The sequence below is a fragment of the Anopheles cruzii genome, chromosome 2 (genome assembly GCF_943734635.1).
Source record: "Anopheles cruzii chromosome 2, idAnoCruzAS_RS32_06, whole genome shotgun sequence".
Taxonomy (NCBI): Eukaryota; Metazoa; Arthropoda; class Insecta; order Diptera; family Culicidae; genus Anopheles; species Anopheles cruzii.
In genome coordinates, this window is record NC_069144.1 from 18,694,074 (window position 1) to 18,715,713 (window position 21,640).

The window sequence follows — 21,640 nt, forward strand, 5'->3', positions numbered from 1 at the left end:
ACTGCCTACAAAACATTCGTTAACTGTAACTGTACATCTTACCGAATGCTTCACCGTAGCACAAACACCAACATAGTTCACAGTGTCGATTTCGTTCCCGTTTTGGTTTTCGGATTCGTTTGCTACTCCTTCGGTAACAATCAGCCATCAGTTTTGGTTTCGATTAGTCTTAGTAATGGCCCAGACCGCATTCTAGAACAATCAGCTTTTATGATACCTCAATTCCGGTTACCCTTAGTCACGGCTTCACCCCCCTTTGGTTTCCGCTGGCACCACGCTGCCCGATTTGAGGATATGCTTATAGAGTAATTATCTACACCTGTTGTTGAAGAGTAAGAAAATGTCTTTAAACCCCGGGCGCTTAGCACTACGCGTGCGGGATGCTCTGGACGCTAACGTACATATAAACATAGATGGGGTTAGGAACAAGAACACACATACACACACACACGCAAACTCTCAAACACACAAGGATAATTTATGTAACTAGATAGCAAACGATTGAATATGAAACGCGCGCGCGCGTGTGTGTGGTAAACGCGGGACAGCATCCGAGGTAAACTTAGTTTACATTTAGTAGGGCGATCAGCGAGCAGACGGGGAGCGTACAGAGGAACCCTACACACGCAATGGACGCAATGGGTCGCAAACCAAAAATATACCAAAGATTTAAGAAAAAAGAATAAACCTACCACTCAGCATATTCTCAAAACTCGAAAGCTCCAAGCCGTTTAGCCGGAGGATATTTTTAGGGTGAAAGTGGCGCTGCAAAGGTGGGTGTTTCGCGACACACCACCAACGGGGGGGCACACCTTTTGACTGTGGGGTATGAGCACGCTCCACGCTGACAAACATAAGTAATGCTCACACGCATGCACGACGCCGAATTCTGTGCAGGCTTCTCTTTTAATAAAAGAGAATGGCAGAAATGGCCAACCACACTCACAAAACGCATCCTCATCCAACAGTAAGACGTCCGCTGTACAACCGATCTTTGGAATCATTGCTTATTGACTCATGATGAACTATTCGTTGAACAGAACAACCTGATGCTTCTCTGGTTGGTGAAAAAAAAATGTAGCAGATCGGTGGAAGGATCATGCTCCGCGGACCAGTCCAATCGTTCACATCCCGGTCACAGTTATCAGAGACCAGCTCGTTCCGCGGCGCCAAACGTGGAGAGGACGAAATACGCAAATGTTCGCTTGAAGCGGTGAAGATAATCTCATACAATAAATAGAACTTCAGACGTGTAACACGTGTACTAGGGAGTAATTATAAGTAGCATACGATGCACAACCAAATCTTACTCGAGCAAGACCCGGTGCGTGGTATGAATGGCGCAAGAAGCTACGTTACGTTGAGAAAGTTCACCATTTCTTGCTATCAATTGCTTGCTGCCCATTTGTAATTTATTGTACCCATAGCTGTGGCTAACGCTCGCTAAATGCATTGATTTTGAGGACGTCGTCCCGCTAGAGGTCTGCCATGCCAAAAATCAGGCGCATTATCGTTAAGGAAACGGAAACATTCGTTTCGACTAGACACTAAACTGCGAAGCATAGAACAGACGAACAAAACAAGTGAAAGCAACCTCCAGGATACACGTTCTGGTCCATGGTCCCAGTCTGTCGGAAAAAGACAAAAACACACGAATGTTAACGTTTCGTATCGCATGCCAAAGAATTGTTTCATTTCCACCACCAACACCGGCTATGCTTTCCGGCAGGTGAAGCAGGCGCCAAGTGGAACTGGGACTCACGAAACACCGTGCCACACCATCGCAAACCACCTTCCCTTTTAGCTCACACACCGTTATACACATTTTGGCTTGTAACGAGCAAAATTTAACCGTACATTTTGACTATGCTTCTCTCAGGCTCGAACATGGCAAAGCAGTGGATAGCATTTAACAGCAATACTAGTAATATTGCATTCCGCAGAAGACGAAACAAAAAATACATAAAAAGAAGTAGTAGAAAAAAAGCTAACGCTGCAAGATTGCTAGAAAATAGTGCTCACTCACAGTTACATGTATTAAAAATGCGAGAGGCGCCTCTCGAAAAATGTCCAAAAGTAAACAACAATTTCAGTGCCTTTTTCAAAACTAATTGTGCAAGTAACATAACATAACACGCGGCTGACCTTGGGGATAGGACGGATAGAGGGATAGAACGGAGGACACAGAGAGAGAGATAGAAAGGAAGGTAGAAAGAAAGCAAGAAAATATAAAAGTATAAAAATGAAACTCACAAAGCTAAAGAGTACACACGTACACATACACAGCACAGCAACACGAGCAAGGCTTCGAAGTTTAACCGATAACGCGCGCGCGAGAGAGACACTAACAAGAGGGTAATGTTATTATATTAAACTAAGCAAAGCCAATGGTTCGTAAAATCAATATTTAAATAAGTAGAGGCGATAAGAGTACGCGGATAATTTAAAATACAATTTTAAAGTAATAAAAACGCATGCCAACAGCTGCAAAGACCTTTGCCACCTTAGGACCATCGCGCACAATCGCCTGTTCGCCCGAGTCTAGTGACTACCGCTACTTAATGGGTGCTTTCGTGCTGACGATGATAAGCAACGCCATTTTGTTTGATGCAATGAAATGTTGGTTTCCCCCAGACCCCCATACCCGTACAGAACTCCACACAGCATTATTCGCTACCGGCTACTGCTGAATTGATTGTTCATCTTTTTCCGGTACCAACGAGAGTATCCTTTTGCACATTGAGTTTCTCCGAGGTAACGTGCTGAAGCAGAGGGAGAGAGATAGAGAGAGATAGAGCGAAAGAGAGAGAGAGAGAGAAAGAGATAAGAAAAACAAAATGTACAATCAAGAGATGAACGCCACTTCAAGCGAACATTTAATGAACAAAAAGAAGCCACTACTGTTACACAACAGACCCGCGCAACACACAGGCTTGGGGACTCGAACCCCTGGTAAACACACAGGGAGCATTACTTTCACCGCAACAGTGCTGCTAGCAATAGTAGTCGATTGCGATAGCGAGTAGAAGAAAGACAACAACCCACATATGAACATTCAAACATGCAATAAAAAGTAGTGAGAAGCAGAATAGTCTTTGAAATAGCGGTAAAAAGACCGATCGAGTATGATTTGAAACACACTGCTGCAAAAAAAATGCCCAGGCCAAGGAAGAGCGTTAGGTCTCGTTGACAAGAGCTTGGTTGTTAAAGTTAGAATGAGTGTTACTTTGTAAAATGTGCAACCGTTTCGGTTTTCATCCACCGCACCCACCACCCGGCAGTGCCGTTACTCAATCGTTTTACGTTTCGTTGGCCCTCACCACTTACAGCAACTTGTAACCGGTGTGTTAACCGGGTTATTCTCTTTGCTACTCTTTTCAAGTCACAAAGTCACACATTTTTAGTCTGTTCAAAGTTTCCAAAACTATTGTTTCGTTTCTCTTGCCATTGAACCACATACGATACGTGCAGGATAGTATAAAAAGTATGTAGAGGACACGGTATTGACGTGAAATACTGAAAACCGACGTTGACACAGCTACTTCCCCAGCTGATGGCCAAACAGTAATCTACTGAACCGTACGGATCGTTCCGATAATATTCTACTCTGTGCACTTAAAACATTGTTTGACTCTCGACACGTATCACGACACGACATCTCACTTTCACACACCTACAGTTTCTTAAGATTATCACTAGGCGTAGACTTCCAACCTTCGTTCGCAGCGAGGACAAAAATTAACCCAACACTAAAGGTGTGTCATCCGTTTGACTCGTGTACACACATGTATGCATTTAAACATTTGAAATATACAGCTTTAAAGTGTGTAACTATTCACCTTACACAGAGATTGTTGTTTCGTTTGCCTATTTCGTTTAGCAAATCACAAACAACAAAACGCACAACGACCATTATACCACGTGAGCTTGTGAAATCATTGCGAACCGTTAGGAACGCTGGAAGGAAGTATTTATCTTTTATCCTGTGACAAAGAGATCCCAAATACGCCGAAACCGCGCCGTTCATGAAACGTCGTGTGTAGAATGTTTCGTGAATTATTTTTCGCCCTCTGAGCGCAACAGAAAACGATTAAAGAAAAGGCCAAAGAGATTACAAATACACGGAGTGAAGCAGTTCTCCTCAAGATATTTTTTTACTGGAAATGTTTAAAAGGATAGTACTTTCCCCACTTCTAAACATATCGCAGTGAAAAGCAACTTCATATCTTTCGTTCGATCAGGCCGCACCCTACTACACCACACCACTGATGGTACTCTAGCCAACTTACACTGGACCAACAACCCGAACCCGACTCCCACTTTCACGGTGATCCAACGTTAGTAGAAAAATGTTCACGAAGCTTTTCCGTTGCAAAATCCTGCCTCTTCCCAACAGGATTCAGCAACACGATCGCTTTCTGGCGGGCGCCTCGTAGGATACAGTTTACCGGCAAAATGTCACTGTCTGGCATTCCGTTGCGAAGGTAACGTAACGATGGGAATTTTGTTCACCTTTTGCCATCACACGTTCTCACGTTCATTTGATCTCAATTAATACGTGGGCACAATACCATTACAGTCAAGGTCGGAAAATGTAAAGTATTATTTTACTTGGGTATTGCGTAATCGTTTATGCTTGGCTTACTTTGTAAGTGTATAGCTAACAAACTTATGAAAATAATGTATAAATGATAGGTAAAAAGAAAATAATTGATGCACTATCGATTAAGCGCAAATCAAAACAAACAAAAAGATACATACAGTAAAGTAAAAAGTACATGCAGCAAAACATGTGGGCAGCAAAAGGGGCAAAATAGAAAAACTCTCGACTCATCACGAGTGAGAAGGGGGCGGTTCGACAGAATGGCATCGGTTACGGTATGGCACACAATAACAAAAATAGAACATCACCGCACATCATGTAATGCTCGAAACGCATTACATGTATCTCGCTATTTATTGCAATGTGATTTTTATTAAAAAAAACAACAAAACACAATACATAAAAAAAATTACGACTACCCAAACCGAAACGACGTTGTGCAACCGCCATCCGCGTGCATCGCACAACCAAGAATATGTTGCAAATTCAGTAGCGGAGCGGTAGTGGGATTAATTACGGTTTTGAAGCAAAGTTGTTGGGCCGCATTGGTAGGATTGTTTTGTCATCCGTGGCTCAACACGCTTTTGTTCCACATTACCAACAACTCTTTATCTCTTTCTTCAAATAAAAAGTGGGAAACGAACGACCACAATACATACACACACGCTCACACACAAACAATCTACACATTTTTGGCACGATAAGTGCAAGCAATTTGGACGTTGTGTGAAACTATCAGAGTGTTTGTACCACGTGGTCTTCATTTTGTCTCCTCGGTTATGCTGTCTATCCTACAGGCGAACAGAGAAAAGTTCACCAGAGGTACGCTTATGAGAAGAAACACAGCATACGAATTAAAAACAAAGCGCACATATTTGCTTCAGGATTTGCTAATGCGAATTTTCTGTTTAGACTCTTGTTTCCGGAACGATTAATGAAAATTGTGTCGCAGAGCACGATAAAGCCAACCCACAAAGCAAAGCCCACGGGCTTTTGGTGTGGTGAATCCAAAACCAAAACCCAAGTGAACGATTTTGCTACAACAAGAATGCTGTGACAATGAGCGGCAAGAAAGAATATTCTATGAATAGGAACTAACATCGACTCCCGTTAATGATGATACTAGGAAGCTCTCTGCAAGCTGGCTGCGTGCTGCAATTGCGCAGCAGCAATAGCACCTAATGGTATAGATAAAAAAAAACATTACCTGCGCAGGACTCAATCCATAAGTTTTCCTAAACGGTATTGCAAAATGCTTTTAATAGCCGTGCGTGCGTAACAAGTCCGAGAATGATATATAGCTAACAATAAGAAGCAGCTTAGGCATCAACTAGGAAAGCATAACTATTAAAAAAAAATCAAAGCGCCAACACAACGAACACGTTGGTAGTCCTCAATTAGAGAGAGAGAATAACAAAACTAAAACAACACTTCTTTATGAGCAGGCGTAAATTAACAAAAAATGGAACGAAAGGCAACAAAGGTGGTTGTAAGAAAAAATTTACAAAAAATCGTTTACATTCTTATTTCGAACGGCACCCCTTTTTGCAGCGGAATGATAGAGCCATTCGCCATTCGATCCATTCGGTGAAATTCAAGAGCATAACTTTAAGCCTCAAACAAACATAAGCATCCAGAGAAAACATTGAGAATTAATGTTTCCATTATCTAGTAAGCTTTGTTTACAAAGTCATCGAAGAAACCGACTTTACCGTTAGTTTGTCCCATACACCCACGATGGAAGCTGCCCCTCTGATAGCTCTGTTGAGCTTTTTTCTCGTCTTTAGTAAAACACACATAAAACTTGTTAACTAGTTTATAGCTCATTATCACGATTTATTTCATAAACACTGAAATATCAAGCGTAAAATACCGTTATTCGAGAGCGATCATTTAGTGAACTTGAACGCATTTGAAGCTTTTATTAGATTTTTTGGCTTTCTCAGAAGTCTTCGTCTTATTTTCGTTCAATCGAACAGAAAAAGGCAAATCAGAGCTAGGGGCGAAATTTCCTCAAATCAAAAGTAACACACATTCTCACACAACACCGAAAAGATATAAATAAAGCATAAGTTGTAAGTGTGCAGACCATTGAGATAAATAAGTTTAGGCAAACCAATAAATTAACAACTTAAGAATATGTCGGATCAAGCAACACAAGAGCGATGAAATTAAAACGAAGGTATAGATTTATTATTAATTATGATTATTGTAAAAGAATAAAAAATGTTGAAGTTTGTACAAATAAAATAAATGATAAAATATAGAACTTGACTGCTTTAAAACCCAGTGTTTTGATTGTCGTTATCGGCATTACAATTGTAGGTTCGTCGTGCATGTTTTTCAGGCGGTCCCTCGAGCTCGGTCCCCCTTTTCAGGCGGACACTACCTGTTCCCGGCGTGCGTCGCCACGCCTAATTTCATTCGCATTTCTCGATTGTCCGCCGTTTCAGAGGATCAAACTTCCTGGTGACGTATCTGATAGCCTTCCCTTCTAACTTCCCGTTGGAACATGACCAAATTCGTACCAGCTGAATTTGGCTCAAATAACTTGAAAACTATTCGAGTTTTGCTGCAGTTTACCCAGATTTTGTAGAGGAGTTTCCCTTTCTAAAGGGGAGAGGAGCTTCAAACACTCGCCAGAACATTTCCCCTTCCAAAAAACTCCCACATGAAGAAGTTGGTTCGATTGGTTCGAAAACAACCCGAATTATGTTGAATTTTTTGTTACGTTTCTATGGGAGCCGCCCTTTCCGGTAGGTGTGGGAGCGTCACACTTTTCTATTCACTCTCTGGTGTCATAAAACTATGCTGTGCAAAATTTCACGCGGTTTAATTTTGGACGGCTTTTGCGGTTTTATGAAAGTTTTTAGCTTTTTTATAAACATGTTTGTAAAGAAATACAGGCCGAGGGTCTTAAGGAGAAACACTACAATGAACAGCGTTCCGACAATTCAATGAGGGCGTTCCGACGATGCTACAAACCCGGTTTCCGGATGAACACGCCGGACCACATCAGCCAACAGCGGATGTACTGGCCGCACAGGCCGCACTGATGATGTCCTGCGAGGAGAGCACCGGCTGCTCAAGTCGATTGGTAATTAATTGAATAATTCATAATCTGGTCGAAGTGATCGTGTTTCTTTTCGGTTAGATTTGTAGAATTTTGGAATCGGTTCAGACCAAACGTCAACAAACATGTGTAGAGAATCTGACGGCCGTTGGCATGTCGAGTGTATCAGGCCATACACTGTAAAGCGAAAGCTAAACAAATAACAAATATTGGTTTGCAGAGCAACAAAGCTGTTTTCTACGAGGTTGAGAAAATGGAAAATCCTCCGCATAAAAAACTTCGAAAGGATCCCGATAGCAGTGGTAACGATGAGGACGATGATAAATTCGAACCCTACGTGCCGGTGAAACAGAGGAGAAAACAACAGCTCCTCAAACTTGGTCGTATCGTTCAGCTAACAGCCGAAGCATCGAATGTAGGCAAATCATCCAGTGAAAATGAGCACGACGAGGAAGGAGCTGAGGAGTCATGGGGCCGAAAGTTTAACATCAGCTTGTTGGATCAGCACACGGAACTGAAGAAAATCGCGGAGGCAAAGAAAATCAGCGCCGTCGAGAAGCAACTCAAGGAAGAAGAGAAAATCCTTGAGAGCGTAGCGGAAAAAAAGGCTCTCATGGGTGTGGCAGAGTTGGCCAAAGGCATCCAGTACGAAGATCCTATAAAAACCAGCTGGACGCCACCGCGGTACATTCTGGCAAAACCGCAATCACGACACGAAAAAATTCGCGAGGACCTGCGCATTCTGACCGATGGTGAAAATGTCCCGCCACCGTTGTGTACGTTCCGGGAAATGAAGCTTCCCAAGGTGATTCTGGCGGCGATGGCAAAACGAAACATCAAAAAACCTTCTCCTATCCAGGTGCAAGGCATTCCGGCAGTGCTAGCCGGGCGCGATCTGATTGGTATAGCGTTCACCGGATCCGGCAAGACGTTGGTATTTGTGTTGCCAATCATTATGTTTTGTCTAGAGCAAGAGTTGAGACTTCCGTTCATTAGCCGCGAAGGACCGTATGGGCTGATTATTTGTCCCTCGAGAGAATTGGCGAAACAGACTCACGACATCATACAATACTACGCTCGGCATTTGCAGGAAGCGGAGATGCCAGAAATCCGTACGGTTTTGGCAATCGGAGGTGTTCCAGTGACCGACGCTATAGCAATCATTCAGCAAGGAGTACACATTATGGTAGCAACACCGGGACGGTTGATGGATATGTTGGATAAGAAACTGGTCAACCTGGATGTGTGCCGTTATCTGTGCATGGACGAGGCTGATCGCATGATCGATATGGGCTTCGAGGAAGACGTGCGCACGATATTTTCCTACTTCAAAGGCCAGCGCCAGACGCTTCTTTTCTCGGCCACAATGCCTAAAAAGATACAAAACTTTGCCAAGTCTGCTCTGGTGAAACCGGTAACCATCAACGTAGGCCGCGCCGGTGCCGCTTCGATGAATGTTACCCAAGACGTAGAGTACGTGAAACAAGAAGCGAAGGTAGTATATTTGCTGGAGTGTCTGCAGAAAACATCGCCCCCAGTGCTCATTTTTGCTGAGAAAAAGCAAGACGTTGATGCGATCCATGAGTATCTGCTGTTGAAGGGGGTTGAAGCAGTGGCAATTCACGGCGGGAAAGATCAAGAGGAACGGTATCGTTCCGTGGAAGCTTTCCGGAACCAGGAGAAGGATGTTTTGGTGGCCACCGATGTTGCATCGAAGGGATTGGATTTTCCCGACGTCCAACATGTGATCAACTATGATATGCCCGACGACATAGAAAATTATGTGCATCGAATCGGTCGTACCGGCCGGTCCGGAGCGAAAGGCTTAGCGACAACATTCATCAACAAAGCAACCGAGCAGTACGTGTTGCTCGATTTGAAACATTTGCTAATTGAAGCCAAGCAAAAAGTGCCTCCCTTCCTCGGAGAACTTTGTTCGGAGACAGAGAAATATGCCGACCTTGGCGATGGGTGTAGTTATTGTGGTGGTTTGGGTCATCGCATCACGGAGTGTCCCAAGCTGGAAGCGATACAGAGCAAGCAAGCGTCTAACATTGGGCGCAGGGACTATTTGTCCAACACGGCTGCCGATTACTAAGGGCTGCCGTTGTATGTAAATAAATTTGACGAATTGTGTTAAAATAAAACAATATTGTACTTTCCATTCCCTTAAATCTGTTTCCACTTAAAACAATGTGTTGGAACTATTCGTTACGCATAGGTCGAAAAACTGTGGTTTTTACTTGATAAGCATGTTGATTGAAATCTGTATTTTAGAACAGGGTTACTGAAACTGGAGTTCCTTCTCCCTTCTCTTCACTGAAGTTTTTTCGTAACTTCATCACTTCATCTTCGTAACACTGCATACAGGTTACATTACTCTCTGTTTTAAGCTATGCCCCTTTGCTTCAGCTGAACTGAAAAATGTTAAACCTCCTGAAACAAAAAGCCAAAGCTTAACTTTTTTCAACACAATTCCGTGCTTTATTAGGTAGCAATCTTCATCCCCTTTTTCAACTTCTCAAACAAATCCGATGCTTGAAAACCTGCTCCAGGAGTTTCAGAAGAAGTATCCCAATATCTTTCCTCCCAAATGCTTCCGTCGGGCTTCCTCGTGATCCATTATACCGCCGCTGGTAGTGAGCACGACATACCCGAACTGACGAGAGGGTAACAAATCGTTGGTCCATCTTTCAACATCGTTGAGCTTCACATCGAAACGCGGAGAAATGATGCCAGCTTTGTTCAGGCGGCCGGTAAGATTCACAACCACCTTTCCACTGCGGTGATCGTCGACTATCTCAAATTCGCCAATGTATCCATGCTTCATCATCACTGTTAAAAACTTGATGACGACCTTCGAGTTGGGCCGAATCAAAACCTGGCGCTTGCCACGTTTTTCGGCGTTGTTGATGCATTTCAATGCATCTGCTAGGACACTGATGCGAACCATGGTTAGCTCCGGTTAGTCTTCAATGTTGCTGTGCCTGCAAAGAGCCACGAACGCACGCCAATGGAAAGATGTTAATAAAATTCACGTGTAATAAAACGGGCATTCCGTCCGGAAACTCTATCCGGTGGTAGAGGAAACTTTCGAAACGGCAATACCTCAAGAAACTGCGAAAACTACGAGATTTCCACCAACAAAGCACCCTTTCCTTACCGAAGAAAGCTAAAAAAGAGCATGTGCTTTAGAAATTTTGACAGATGCGCTATCCGCTCGACAGGACGCGTATGCCGAACTGTCAACCATTGATTTAACATCGTAAATTTGAGAAACAAACAACTCGGCTAAAACTGAGCATAATTTATTAGGCATTTAATCGGTCGCCAAATTTGCCTTAGATTCGATCAGTCAACCAATCAATTGCTGAACAGATAAACGAATAAAGTAATTTAAGCGGAAGAACATGACAAAAACAATCACTCGCTGTCAATTCCATCGCTGACAGTTCCTGCCTGCCTCCTTAGAGAAAAAAAATTGACACTCTGTGTATTTTCAGTGCTGTGATTGCCAGAAGCAAACTTGTGCAAACATCGTTCGCGCAAATTTCTCAATATGAAGCTGCTCAACAATTTGCTGCTGAAACGTACTTCCACATATCTCGTCGGCATCGCGGGAGCAGTGTTTTTCTTCGAACGAGGCTTCGACATGGTCTCGGATGCTGTGTTTACCTCTCATAACAAAGGCGTAAGTTACCGTCCCGTTCAACATCAACGAGAACGTTTGTTATATAATTTCCCTTTTCCATTGCAGAAACTATGGGATGACATTAAGTCGAAGTACGAACAGTAAAACCACCTGGCGAAATAGATTGGTTACAGTTTATTGCTAATAAAATGTAGCTTAATAAAAGCGTACAACAAGGTTGCGTCGGGTTTCTATTCTGTGACTTCCCACGGTTTCTCGGGACGGTGCATGTCCCAAGAATATGCAGGCCGTAGACGCTCCGGTTCTTGAAGTTCAATGCCAGCCTCTTTTACCGTTTGCAGGAACTTTTCAACTTTTCCTCCTTCGGCTGGTTTTATGTCGCAGCGCATCTCCGTCATCCCAGCATCTAGACAGCGTGCAGCAAAAACACGGGCCAAATTTATGTATGCCGAGAAGTCATTCTCTTTGTACAATTGTCGCTTCAAAGCCCACTCCGTAGTACTGCATTCGATTACGGTTCCGTTTTGGAAATGAACTACACGCGCTGTAACATATTTATTGCTAGCATTCAACTCCAACCTGGATTAGATATTTAGAAAAAAAACCTTTGTATTATGTAGGGTCATCGTCTCACTCAAAACAGCATTACCTATGCCAAAAGCTTCGAACCGGCTTCTCCAAATGATAACCATCTATTTTGCGGGCAATTCTTAATCGCTCGAGATTACGAGGGTTTCTATTTGTCATGAACGAGGACCCGTCCAAGGCTCGACTTAACTGCTGAACTTTGTGGAAAACTCTTTTCGAACTTGATGCCATTGTTAGTAGCAATATTATCGCGAGCTACGTTTCTGAGGTCCTCACTTATATTGTTGTTAAATTGTTGAATGCCACACTTATTGCAGTCGCGAACGATGGAATCTAAACTGAAAGCTGTCAAGAATCTATTTTAACTGCACAGTTTGTAAAACGCAACAATCGAATTAAACTAACCCACCCATATAACTGCACTCAATTTGTTTGAAAATTATGTACGAATGGTTTAAAGATTATGATATGTTAAAGACTGCTTAAAATCCCAGCGGAATCTGATTATTTTTTCACAGCTTCGGCGAAGGTGTCAGATTGTCAAATTTCATAACATTGAACTGTCAACGTTTCACTGCTCAATCCTTTCACACGCCGGCTTTATTTTTGGAGTAACACGCATTCGTTCGATCTTGTCCCAATCAAGGCGGTTTTTAATACGCTGTAGCTGCAATGTCTGATTTTAACAGTGCAAGTAACCAAATACGGGCTATGGAAAAGGAAGTTTTTCTTCTTCGCTCCGAAATAGAGAACGCTCGCAAAGGGATCGGGTTAGAGGAGGGTAATCCGGAGTTGAAAAAGATGATGGAAGAAAACATGAAATTGCAACATCGTTTAGCGGTTTTGAAGGCTGTAAGTAGAAGTTTTCTAGTGCCAACAAGAGTAAAGTCTTACTTTGAACACACTTTAGGCGTGCGATAAAATATGTACTCAAGAGGGTGCATCTTCAAGCTTGCCCCAAGGAAATTCCATCATTGAGCAGCTTCAGAGTCTGTTCACTTTAGCCATCCGGAAGGCCTATCCAAGCGTAACTGTACCCACCGTCATTACTAATTCTAATGTGCCCAAGTTCGGTGACTATCAGTGCAATAGCGCGATGAACATCGTGCAACAACTGAAACAACAATCCGTAAAGGCAACACCCCGAGACGTTGCGCAGAATATCAAAGATGCTTTGCCCAGTCCCGTGGCACTGCTGGAAAAGGTCGAAGTCGCTGGGGCAGGTTTCGTCAACGTGTTTATTTCGAAGTAAGTAGCACACAAAGTTATGATAGACGAATCCTAATTGAAAAACTTTTAGGCAATACATAGAGCAACAAATAATGAGTGTTCTGAAGGATGGCATTCGGTCCCCGCCCCTCGATAGAAAACGTGTTATTGTAGACTTTTCATCGCCGAATGTGGCAAAGGAGATGCACGTTGGTCACTTACGATCCACCATTATAGGCGATTCAATTTGCCGTTTTCTAGAGTTTCTTGGGCACGATGTGCTGCGTATTAATCACATTGGTGACTGGGGCACGCAGTTTGGTATGCTGATCGCCCATCTGCAGGATCAATTTCCAAACTTTCAAACTGTATCTCCACCGATCGGTGATTTGCAAGCCTTCTACAAACAGTCGAAGGTACGGTTCGATAGCGACGCTGTGTTCAAGAAGCGCGCCTACGAGTGCGTGGTAAAGCTTCAAAGTGGAGAACCTAGCTACTTGAAGGCTTGGAATCTGATCTGCGACGTGTCACGCAAGGAGTTCCAAACCATCTACAACCGACTGGATGTGACGCTAATTGAACGCGGAGAATCGTTCTACCAAAGTCGCATGCAGAGCATCGTCGATGAACTTAAGGCAGGAGGGTTTCTGGAAGAGGACGAAGGAAGACTTATCATGTGGAGTGAAGATCGCACCGGCATTCCACTGACGGTTGTTAAATCTGACGGTGGGTTCACCTATGATACATCCGATATGGCTGCCATCAAACAGCGTTTGCACGAGGAAAAGGCCGATTGGCTCATTTATGTGACAGATGCGGGTCAAGCAACCCACTTCCAGACGATATTTTCTTGTGCTAAACGAGCAAAAATATTGGACACACATAAGCGTGTGGACCACGTAGGCTTTGGTGTCGTGCTAGGAGAAGATGGCAAAAAGTTTAAAACCCGGTCTGGCGATACCGTTAAGCTGGCTGAGCTGCTAGACGAAGGTTTGAAACGTTCGATGGATAAATTGCTTGAAAAGGAACGAAATCTCGTGCTCACACCAGAGGAACTTCGAGATGCACAAGAATCCGTCGCGTACGGGTGCATCAAATACGCCGACTTGTCACACAACCGTAACAACGAATACGTATTTTCCTTCGATAAGGTAAACGGTATATCAGCACGTAATGTACACTGTAATACAAAAGCACTTGGTATTGTTTTTGCAGATGCTGGAGGACAAAGGCAACACCGCTGTTTATCTGCTTTATGCGTATACGCGCATCAGGTCGATTGCTCGTAACTGTGGCGGTGATTTTGAGAGTAACATTCAAAAAGTGATAGATACTGCGACTGTAAAGCTGGATCATGAAAAGGAATGGAAGCTTGCCAAGGCCCTCTTGCGTTTCACAGATGTGATGCTGTTGATAACCAAAAATCTATCCTTGCATCACCTTTGCGAATTCGCTTATGAGATTTGCACTACATTTAGTGAATTTTACGACAGTTGCTACTGCATTAAAAAGAACAAAGAAGGTAAGATAATGGTATACATTTATTTTTCTATTGTAATTTTCCGTGATTGTTTCGTTTGCAGGTAAAATTGTTGAAGTGTACACCTCAAGGGTCTTGCTGTGTGAGGCGACCGCTAGAACCCTAGGAAAATGCTTCGACATTTTGGGCCTGAAACCGATCAGCAAAATCTAAGATTGGTGTCATGTGAGCATGGGTTAAGTTGATTCATAAAAAAACTTCTATGAAAATAGATGATCACCCGTTGCTTTGAACAAAGCATAAATATAAAGATATCTTTCCAAAAGAAATTATATTTTTTGTGTTTTGAGATATATCCGAATATTATATTTACACATGTGGTGTACGGTTTCGATTGGGACTGCTCAAAGAAAACTTTTAATATGATGAAAAGTATGTCTTACAAAGAACGGTTAATAGATGAAGATCGGTATGTATGGCTGCTCAGTTTCTTAGTGCACATGAAATCTGGAATCTAAGCTCAAGCATCCAAATGAAGTAAATCAAGTTTAATGAACTGAAAAGAATAGAAAAGTGTACTCCATACGATTCGAAAAGACAGTCCAATCAGGTTTCGCTGCTTGTAGATAGTACAACATCAAGCACAGTGCTGGATTTTAAGCAGCTTGAATCCAATATGCGAGTTTTGGCGCATAGTAGATTCTTGTTCTGTTTATTCTATGGGTACTTCTAGTTGCAATGAACGTATGAAACAACAAGAAATAAGGTGGGCATGCGGTAACTTTGTTTAGCGTTGAAATGTATCTTAGTTAACAAGATTCTACAACATTATGTTGTCGGTTTGGTGTAGTTTATGAGCCGTTGAAGTCGTTGGTGAATATTTAAAAAAATATTATTTCTAGAAGGATCCACTCAACCATGATCGGTATAGATTACTATTCTATAGAGATTATAGATATTACTTACAAATTGCCCATTTTTCTGGTACGGTTTGAGTTGTTTATATGATTTTGTATTTGAATATGTAAAGTCGCATATCCAAACCGATAAACCATAAAAAAATCCGACACTAGAAAGCCAATGTTCGAAGGTTTTTTTTTAAATATAAGACTACTTTCTGCTATTAGTGTGTAAAGTTGGATAGTGAAGAAGTTGTCAAGTACACGCCAACAATGAAAGTCGTTCACCAAAATTCGACATAAATTTAAAGAAGATGCTTTGAAAAATATTTTCTTATTCTTATTTTCTATATGTTATGATTCAACATATTTTCTATTGAATTTTTCACTCTTAGTCTAGGTCTTAGTCAGCCTTCTTTAGAATCTGTTTTTATAAATCTGTTAAGAGTAATACATTTTGTTTTTACTATGTGAAAATTTGTAATGCAATTATCATTTGAAAAGGAACCATATTGTGTTGATTTTCGTAAGAGTTTATATGTGTCGTTATTTGAGATTGCAGCATTCCGTTTTTGCCATGTTTTCCACTTTTAAATCAATTCGTTTCCGGAGCTGGAAAACTTCTGTATCTATTTATTAACAATTTGAAGCTATTTGTCTTCTAATCAGAACGAATCACCGTGGTAATCTGATTGTGATATTTTTATTTATTCACAAACTCGCCTAATTAATCAACCACAAATGAACTGCAATTACGTTACAGGCTTAACGAACATTGATAGCTGGGGGAAAATAAACTCAAGCGAGAAGGGTCGGAGGTTACTTTCATCGATGTCGGATGAATAGAAATCATCTTTTCGTATGTCAGCATGCCTGTGTGTGTGAACACCGGACGAATTAATGAAGTTATATTTATTTATCGAAATCCCTAGTAGTCTAGAGAAATGCAATCTGTTCTTTTGATATAGCCAAATTCATTGATTCTAAATTGCATACAAGACCATTTGCCGTTTAGCACGAAAGCGTTGGCATCAAACAAGTTGGTCTACAATTTTCCTCTTCTGTTCACTATTGGAAACGCGAGCTCGTCTTTAAATACAGATGTCCAACTGAAGGGAACCAAAAGAATCGAACCCGTAACTAATCGGATTGTAGAAGACACTCTTTCAGCAGCACCGGAGACCAGAATCGATTGCGCTTGGAAGTAGGTGGAACGGAGACGGACGGAGTAGAACTTCAATGCCAAGAGAACTTACTCTGGAAACTCATTTCTGTTAAACCATTCGAAAAATGTGAATATTAATAATACACTACAGTTTTGAAATTTGTTGAGGCTGTCGTATAGACATCTCAAACAAGTGCTACGTCGGAAGTGGGCCAATTACTTCAAAGCCAATCGCAGATGGCTACGTTGGCCGTGTGGAGGTTCTACCTGTTTGAACCTTCACACGGCCAATGCTGTTCACAAAACCAATAGATCTCACAGTTCTTCAATTAAAAAAAAAGACATTTAGAAAAGTAGGAAAATGTGCCATTTTTTAATGGTTCGACCATATGAGCAGCGCAACCATATGAGCAATTATTTAATAGAAAATAAGTTTTGTTTATTTTTGAGTAACATATCTGAAGAACGGGGCTATGCTCTCCTTAACTCTGCAATACTAGATACGAAACAAATGGGACAAAATCTCATTTACACTTAAGCGCAAACTTGCAAAGGAACGCAATTTTCCAGTGGCTAGGATCGTGGAAGATTTTTCCTTCTTTAAAGGGACCTACCGACTTCTTGGGAGATCGTAACAATAAAAGTTAAATTTTTTCCGGCCGGAATTTCATTACACACCGTTTACTAGCGTCCTTATTTTTTATGCAAATTCTAATTTGAATTTATTGTCACCAGGCTGGGCAGGAAAAAGATGGTGCCGAATCGACATCGCTTTCAAGGGTTTCCCCTTACTCGATAATGGACCGGCACAAGAGGGTACAAATAGCTATTAATGCTTCTAATGCAGATTTATTGAGAACACATTGTAAGGAATTCGAAGTCTATTTCAAATCGAACACTACGTAACGGAGATGGTATATGTATGAAAATAAGTAGGCTCTGGCACCGGTAGCATATTGCCAACGGACAGAAAGAAGATTGCTTTCAAATAAAGGTGGCACTCGGTGGCATGCACTCTGCACATTAAAAGTGAACTTTCGGTTCACACAAGCTTTTTTATAACTTCACTTCATGTGAGCGTGTTATAATTATTTTATATAAACTGTTTATCGTAAAAACTTGAACTGCTGCACTTTTACAAGGCCAATGTAACTTTCCTCTGAATTTAAATATCGCAGAAAGGCTTGATTTGATTTGGCATAGGCAGGCTGTGCCCAATAGTGCCGGAACGCAAAGAAACAGTAGTTTGATTGACGTATGAGTTCGGTATTGGTTGTGTTCGTATGTTCTTGGTGCTTCCGGCTAGAGGGTGCGCGTCTCAATAAAACCACGGCAAATGACTGGTAAGCCGACAGTGTGCAAATAAATACGAATGAGGTTAGAAAAGTAGAAGGCGCGCGATTGATTCTTCCGGTGCAGGACAGCTAATAAATAATGCAACTAATGGCAGGCATTTTACGCGCGCGCCGTTTGAGTTTGGTCCAATAGTGTTTATTAGATTCTTCGATGTCATTACATCTGAACTTCCACATCATATACTTGCCGTATGATGTGGACATTCAAGCTAGTAATTAGAACACATAGAACAAATGCCGCAAATGTATAAAATACTATTACCGGAATTCCATTTGCAGAGAACGACAGGAATGTCGAAGCGGCGAAGCTTCAAACTCTTAACATTCCCGAACATAACACGGAAGACTCTGCACCACTCTCTCGTTGAACGATTTATACAGAAACTTTTATCCGTTAACTTAAATTCTTGTTATATTTTATTATTAGGCCATGCTCAAAGTTAGGAAAAGGTACATTTCAGACTATATTTTTCTATAATAATTTATTAGCAGATAAGCAATACTTTCACAATCAAACACGTGATAGTTTTGAATCGTTTCAAAATAGTGCAATAGAGGTCAAACACCAGAACTTTTGGGGGAAGCACGTAAAAAAAAAAAACAACCATGAAAATCTTTGATAATATGATCTCAAAATTAACATACTTCAGCTAGCAAATGTATAGTTGGTACTCTCTCAATCTTACTTTTGATGGATAAAATGGAACCCATTCAGAAGAACATCGAGAAGTGACGTTGAAATAGTTTTCCACCGAGGGTCTACTAATAAAATAAGGCAAAGGTATAGGTAACAATTATAGCCCGAAATCCCTCAAATTGTTTCTCCATCAAATAACGATGCAGACACTATCTTAGGTCACCTTCGAATGAAATGTTTTGGGATTTACCAATTCAAGTTTTGCAGGTGTCATCGGCAAGTAGAAATATGTTGCTACCTTCACTTCAGCGATACACCGTTTGTTCCACGCGATAGTGATAACCCTCCCCCGAGGTTAAAATATACTTAACTGCCATGCATTCTTCAGCACAACCACGTCGATCCGAGATTAGAAGGTTTTCTGCAGACTTTTTGTATGATTGAAGTACGGATGAATTTTTCATAGCGCGCTCATGGTCACTAGGAAAGCGTGTCTTGGCAACGAACATATTCCAGCTCTTTCGGGAAGGTTATGGCCGGTGACAATAACATTCAGCTACACTCCTAATTTTCTTTACTCGCTACTCGACCCCGGTGTGCTATGTCAACGAGACCGCGAGAGAAAGAGAGACTGCGAGAAAGAAGGAAATGATAAAACGATTTTCTCTGATGGAAGAATAATGCTTTTATGAGCTACAAGCCATGTTTCATTCATGATCTTTTTACGGTCGTTTCTACTGCTGTTTGGCGTGTGCGGTACTGGCAGCTTCTCTCGGTCGGTCGTCTCTGTTTCCAAGTCGTCCGGTGAGGTGGTGTCACTGCAGTTGGGCCTAAAGCAGTCACCACCGCCGCAGATAGGCGGCAACCAGGTGTAATTAATAATATATTTATCCACAATGCCGCAAGACGACGGCAGATGAGACAGTGTTTTCTTTGACACACCGCAGGACAACCAGAACTCTGTCGCTGACGGAGGCTTACGCTGTGAACTTTGAGACTTCTGAGACTACAGCATGTAATCTCTATGTTATTCTCGTTTCGTGGTTTTCTGGAAATTGATTGATTGGTGTCTTTGTTTTTTTGGTCTTTAACCTGCACAAAGTTCCTCGGGATAATCTCCGGCTGCCTCTCAGTGGTGCTGGCTGTGGATTTGACCATTTACTGTTTTTTTCTCCAGTTCTATGTACAACCTTTTTATGTATTGAAAATCGATCGGGAATTTAAATCAACGCGCATTCGAGATGGCGCTGCCGAAGAAGCGGTGGCCGATGGCACACCAGCCACGCAGAGGTTGGTAATGGGTTTGAAGGCTAAGGATGCTAGGATTTTGCTCACTCCGGGCACGTACGGGAACGGCCAAAATATGAGACGTCACGTACTCACGCCAGGTTCGGGGTAGAGGGAAAGGTACTAGGCAAATGTAATGGCTGCCCACCATAAAACCGCTGCTCTGCAGTACCGTTGGCTGGGCTGGTATCTTTCCGACGACCAAACGACGACGACGGATGCGTCAGATTGCCGCTAGTCGCTGGCATTAGTAGCCGTGGTAGTGCTGCGGACCAGCAGCCAGCCCATACACGTCACGTCGCCAAAGTTCGTCGATGAGCGCGAGTCTGAGGTGTGTGGTGACCCTGCGCGGCCGGCGCGCACTGATAATGAATTCAAGTCACACGTACCGAGCAGAACAATAAGACATAATCAAGTTTTGATGGCGGCACCGGTCAGTAGGTGTAATGGAGGTGATGGAGTCCTTGCGAGGTACGGTGAAGCGAGAATCGATGAAACCACGCATGGCCGCGCTTGGCTGGCACAGGCGTGACCGCCGCTGAAGCCTCGCGTCCCGTCCGGTCCCGGACGGGGTCGAGTCCAAAATGTCGGCATGACGTATGAAAGTCAAAACCTCGCCTCAAAATGCTCCGCCGAGCTCAAGCCAAATGTTCCCGGTCCTGGTTCTCGGTACAGCCAAAGATTATTGTGGGCAACTTCGTCGATCACGGCGGCGCGATCCGTTGGCAGGCAATGTCCATAATGACACGTCAAATTATTTTCAAATGCGATCCTGACGGCCAGCCCGTCCGGGCGAACCAAATCGAATCAATAATCATCGCAAATTGTTGGGATGCTGCAAATTATTTACTACCCATCTGCGTGCACTCCATTATTATTTAAAAAAAAATCGAAAAACGCGAATGACAAACGATAGCATGTCATTAGAGTCGGCTTTTCGATAAGTTACAAAATATGTTATTATTTTATATTCCCGGTTTTAACTCCACCATTACCATTGTCTATTTAGCGGCGAGCATTTCGGTGGGTTTAGCCCGTTGGTGTGTCAGTTGGTTTGCCATTTAAATGTGGCCAGATGTACAAAGCAGACAAAGAAAATACTACATTTTAAAATCAACCGAAACACAGTCGTTCTATAACGCAGCAACAGCAACTGAATGCACATTTTAGTGTTGCTTAAATACTTGATACTTAATTGAGCTGTTAACCCTAAAAATTAAAGAAGTTAAGAAGCCGATATAATGAAGGATTCGCATAGATTGGTCTCATTTCTGATACGATTACGAAAGATTTGCCTTCGCCCCGTTTACACTTGATAATGACTGACTCAACAATCAAACGTATGAATGTTATATTTTTTTCCTTTCCTTGTTTGGCGGATATTCCTCGTATCTTGAGCCGTTCGGTTTAGCATGACAAACAAAGCATTGGTTGGAGTCTCTCATTGAAAGATATTTTTAATATTTTCTTAACCAATGAGCTTTATAAAATTCGGCACCTTGAAACAACACAAAACGCATTCTTCTTGTTTATTAAAGAATCATTTCATAAAAAAACAGGATTCCAAAATGACACATTTTCACAACGTTACTTCGCTGAAAGTATTTGCGGACGCCCCGACGCAAACGTATCATTTGAGTAGTTTAATTTCGTTTTCTCTTTTGCCGTCATTATACTTTCGGCGTAACTGGA

General features: G+C 42.2%; 5 protein-coding genes across 5 annotated transcripts; 3 read left to right on the top strand and 2 right to left on the bottom strand.

The window, feature by feature from the left end:
• Positions 1 to 7,929: 7,929 nt before the first annotated feature.
• LOC128278177 (ATP-dependent RNA helicase abstrakt) lies at positions 7,930 to 9,805 on the top strand. Its single transcript, XM_053016846.1, has one exon. It carries the CDS (start codon positions 7,930 to 7,932, stop codon positions 9,772 to 9,774), a length of 1,845 nt encoding a protein of 614 aa, XP_052872806.1. The 3' UTR covers positions 9,775 to 9,805.
• A 327-nt stretch (positions 9,806 to 10,132) lies between these two features.
• On the bottom strand, positions 10,133 to 10,869 carry LOC128269448 (40S ribosomal protein S15Aa). The gene is made up of 2 exons (XM_053006912.1): positions 10,785 to 10,869; positions 10,133 to 10,663 (listed from the first exon to the last, which is right to left on the bottom strand). Exon 2 carries the CDS (start codon positions 10,627 to 10,629, stop codon positions 10,237 to 10,239), a length of 393 nt encoding a protein of 130 aa, XP_052862872.1. The 5' UTR covers positions 10,630 to 10,663; positions 10,785 to 10,869; the 3' UTR covers positions 10,133 to 10,236.
• A 285-nt stretch (positions 10,870 to 11,154) lies between these two features.
• Positions 11,155 to 11,544, top strand: LOC128269018 (cytochrome b-c1 complex subunit 9). Its single transcript, XM_053006351.1, has 2 exons — positions 11,155 to 11,367; positions 11,434 to 11,544. The coding sequence occupies exons 1-2, from the start codon at positions 11,236 to 11,238 to the stop codon at positions 11,470 to 11,472; spliced, it is 171 nt and encodes a 56-aa protein (XP_052862311.1). The 5' UTR covers positions 11,155 to 11,235; the 3' UTR covers positions 11,473 to 11,544.
• Positions 11,487 to 12,197, bottom strand: LOC128269017 (39S ribosomal protein L18, mitochondrial). Its single transcript, XM_053006350.1, has 2 exons — positions 11,978 to 12,197; positions 11,487 to 11,907 (listed from the first exon to the last, which is right to left on the bottom strand). The coding sequence occupies exons 1-2, from the start codon at positions 12,145 to 12,147 to the stop codon at positions 11,559 to 11,561; spliced, it is 519 nt and encodes a 172-aa protein (XP_052862310.1). The 5' UTR covers positions 12,148 to 12,197; the 3' UTR covers positions 11,487 to 11,558.
• Positions 12,198 to 12,530: 333 nt separating this feature from the next.
• On the top strand, positions 12,531 to 14,921 carry LOC128269016 (probable arginine--tRNA ligase, cytoplasmic). The gene is made up of 5 exons (XM_053006349.1): positions 12,531 to 12,768; positions 12,827 to 13,164; positions 13,217 to 14,276; positions 14,341 to 14,647; positions 14,709 to 14,921. The coding sequence occupies exons 1-5, from the start codon at positions 12,589 to 12,591 to the stop codon at positions 14,816 to 14,818; spliced, it is 1,995 nt and encodes a 664-aa protein (XP_052862309.1). The 5' UTR covers positions 12,531 to 12,588; the 3' UTR covers positions 14,819 to 14,921.
• Positions 14,922 to 21,640: the final 6,719 nt, after the last annotated feature.

Bases quoted from the DNA above. Each gene is read 5' to 3' on its own strand.
- LOC128269018 (XM_053006351.1), top strand. From the start codon at position 11,236: ATGAAGCTGCTCAACAATTTGCTGCTGAAACGTACTTCCACATATCTC. The intron at 11,368-11,433 runs GTAAGTTACCGT...TTTCCATTGCAG, and splicing joins TTACCTCTCATAACAAAGGC to AAACTATGGGATGACATTAA.
- LOC128269448 (XM_053006912.1), bottom strand. From the start codon at position 10,629: ATGGTTCGCATCAGTGTCCTAGCAGATGCATTGAAATGCATCAACAAC.
- LOC128278177 (XM_053016846.1), top strand. From the start codon at position 7,930: ATGGAAAATCCTCCGCATAAAAAACTTCGAAAGGATCCCGATAGCAGT.
- LOC128269017 (XM_053006350.1), bottom strand. From the start codon at position 12,147: ATGGCATCAAGTTCGAAAAGAGTTTTCCACAAAGTTCAGCAGTTAAGT. The intron at 11,908-11,977 runs GTAATGCTGTTT...TATCTAATCCAG, and splicing joins GTTCGAAGCTTTTGGCATAG to GTTGGAGTTGAATGCTAGCA.
- LOC128269016 (XM_053006349.1), top strand. From the start codon at position 12,589: ATGTCTGATTTTAACAGTGCAAGTAACCAAATACGGGCTATGGAAAAG. The intron at 13,165-13,216 runs GTAAGTAGCACA...AAAAACTTTTAG, and splicing joins GTCAACGTGTTTATTTCGAA to GCAATACATAGAGCAACAAA. The intron at 14,648-14,708 runs GTAAGATAATGG...TTTCGTTTGCAG, and splicing joins CATTAAAAAGAACAAAGAAG to GTAAAATTGTTGAAGTGTAC.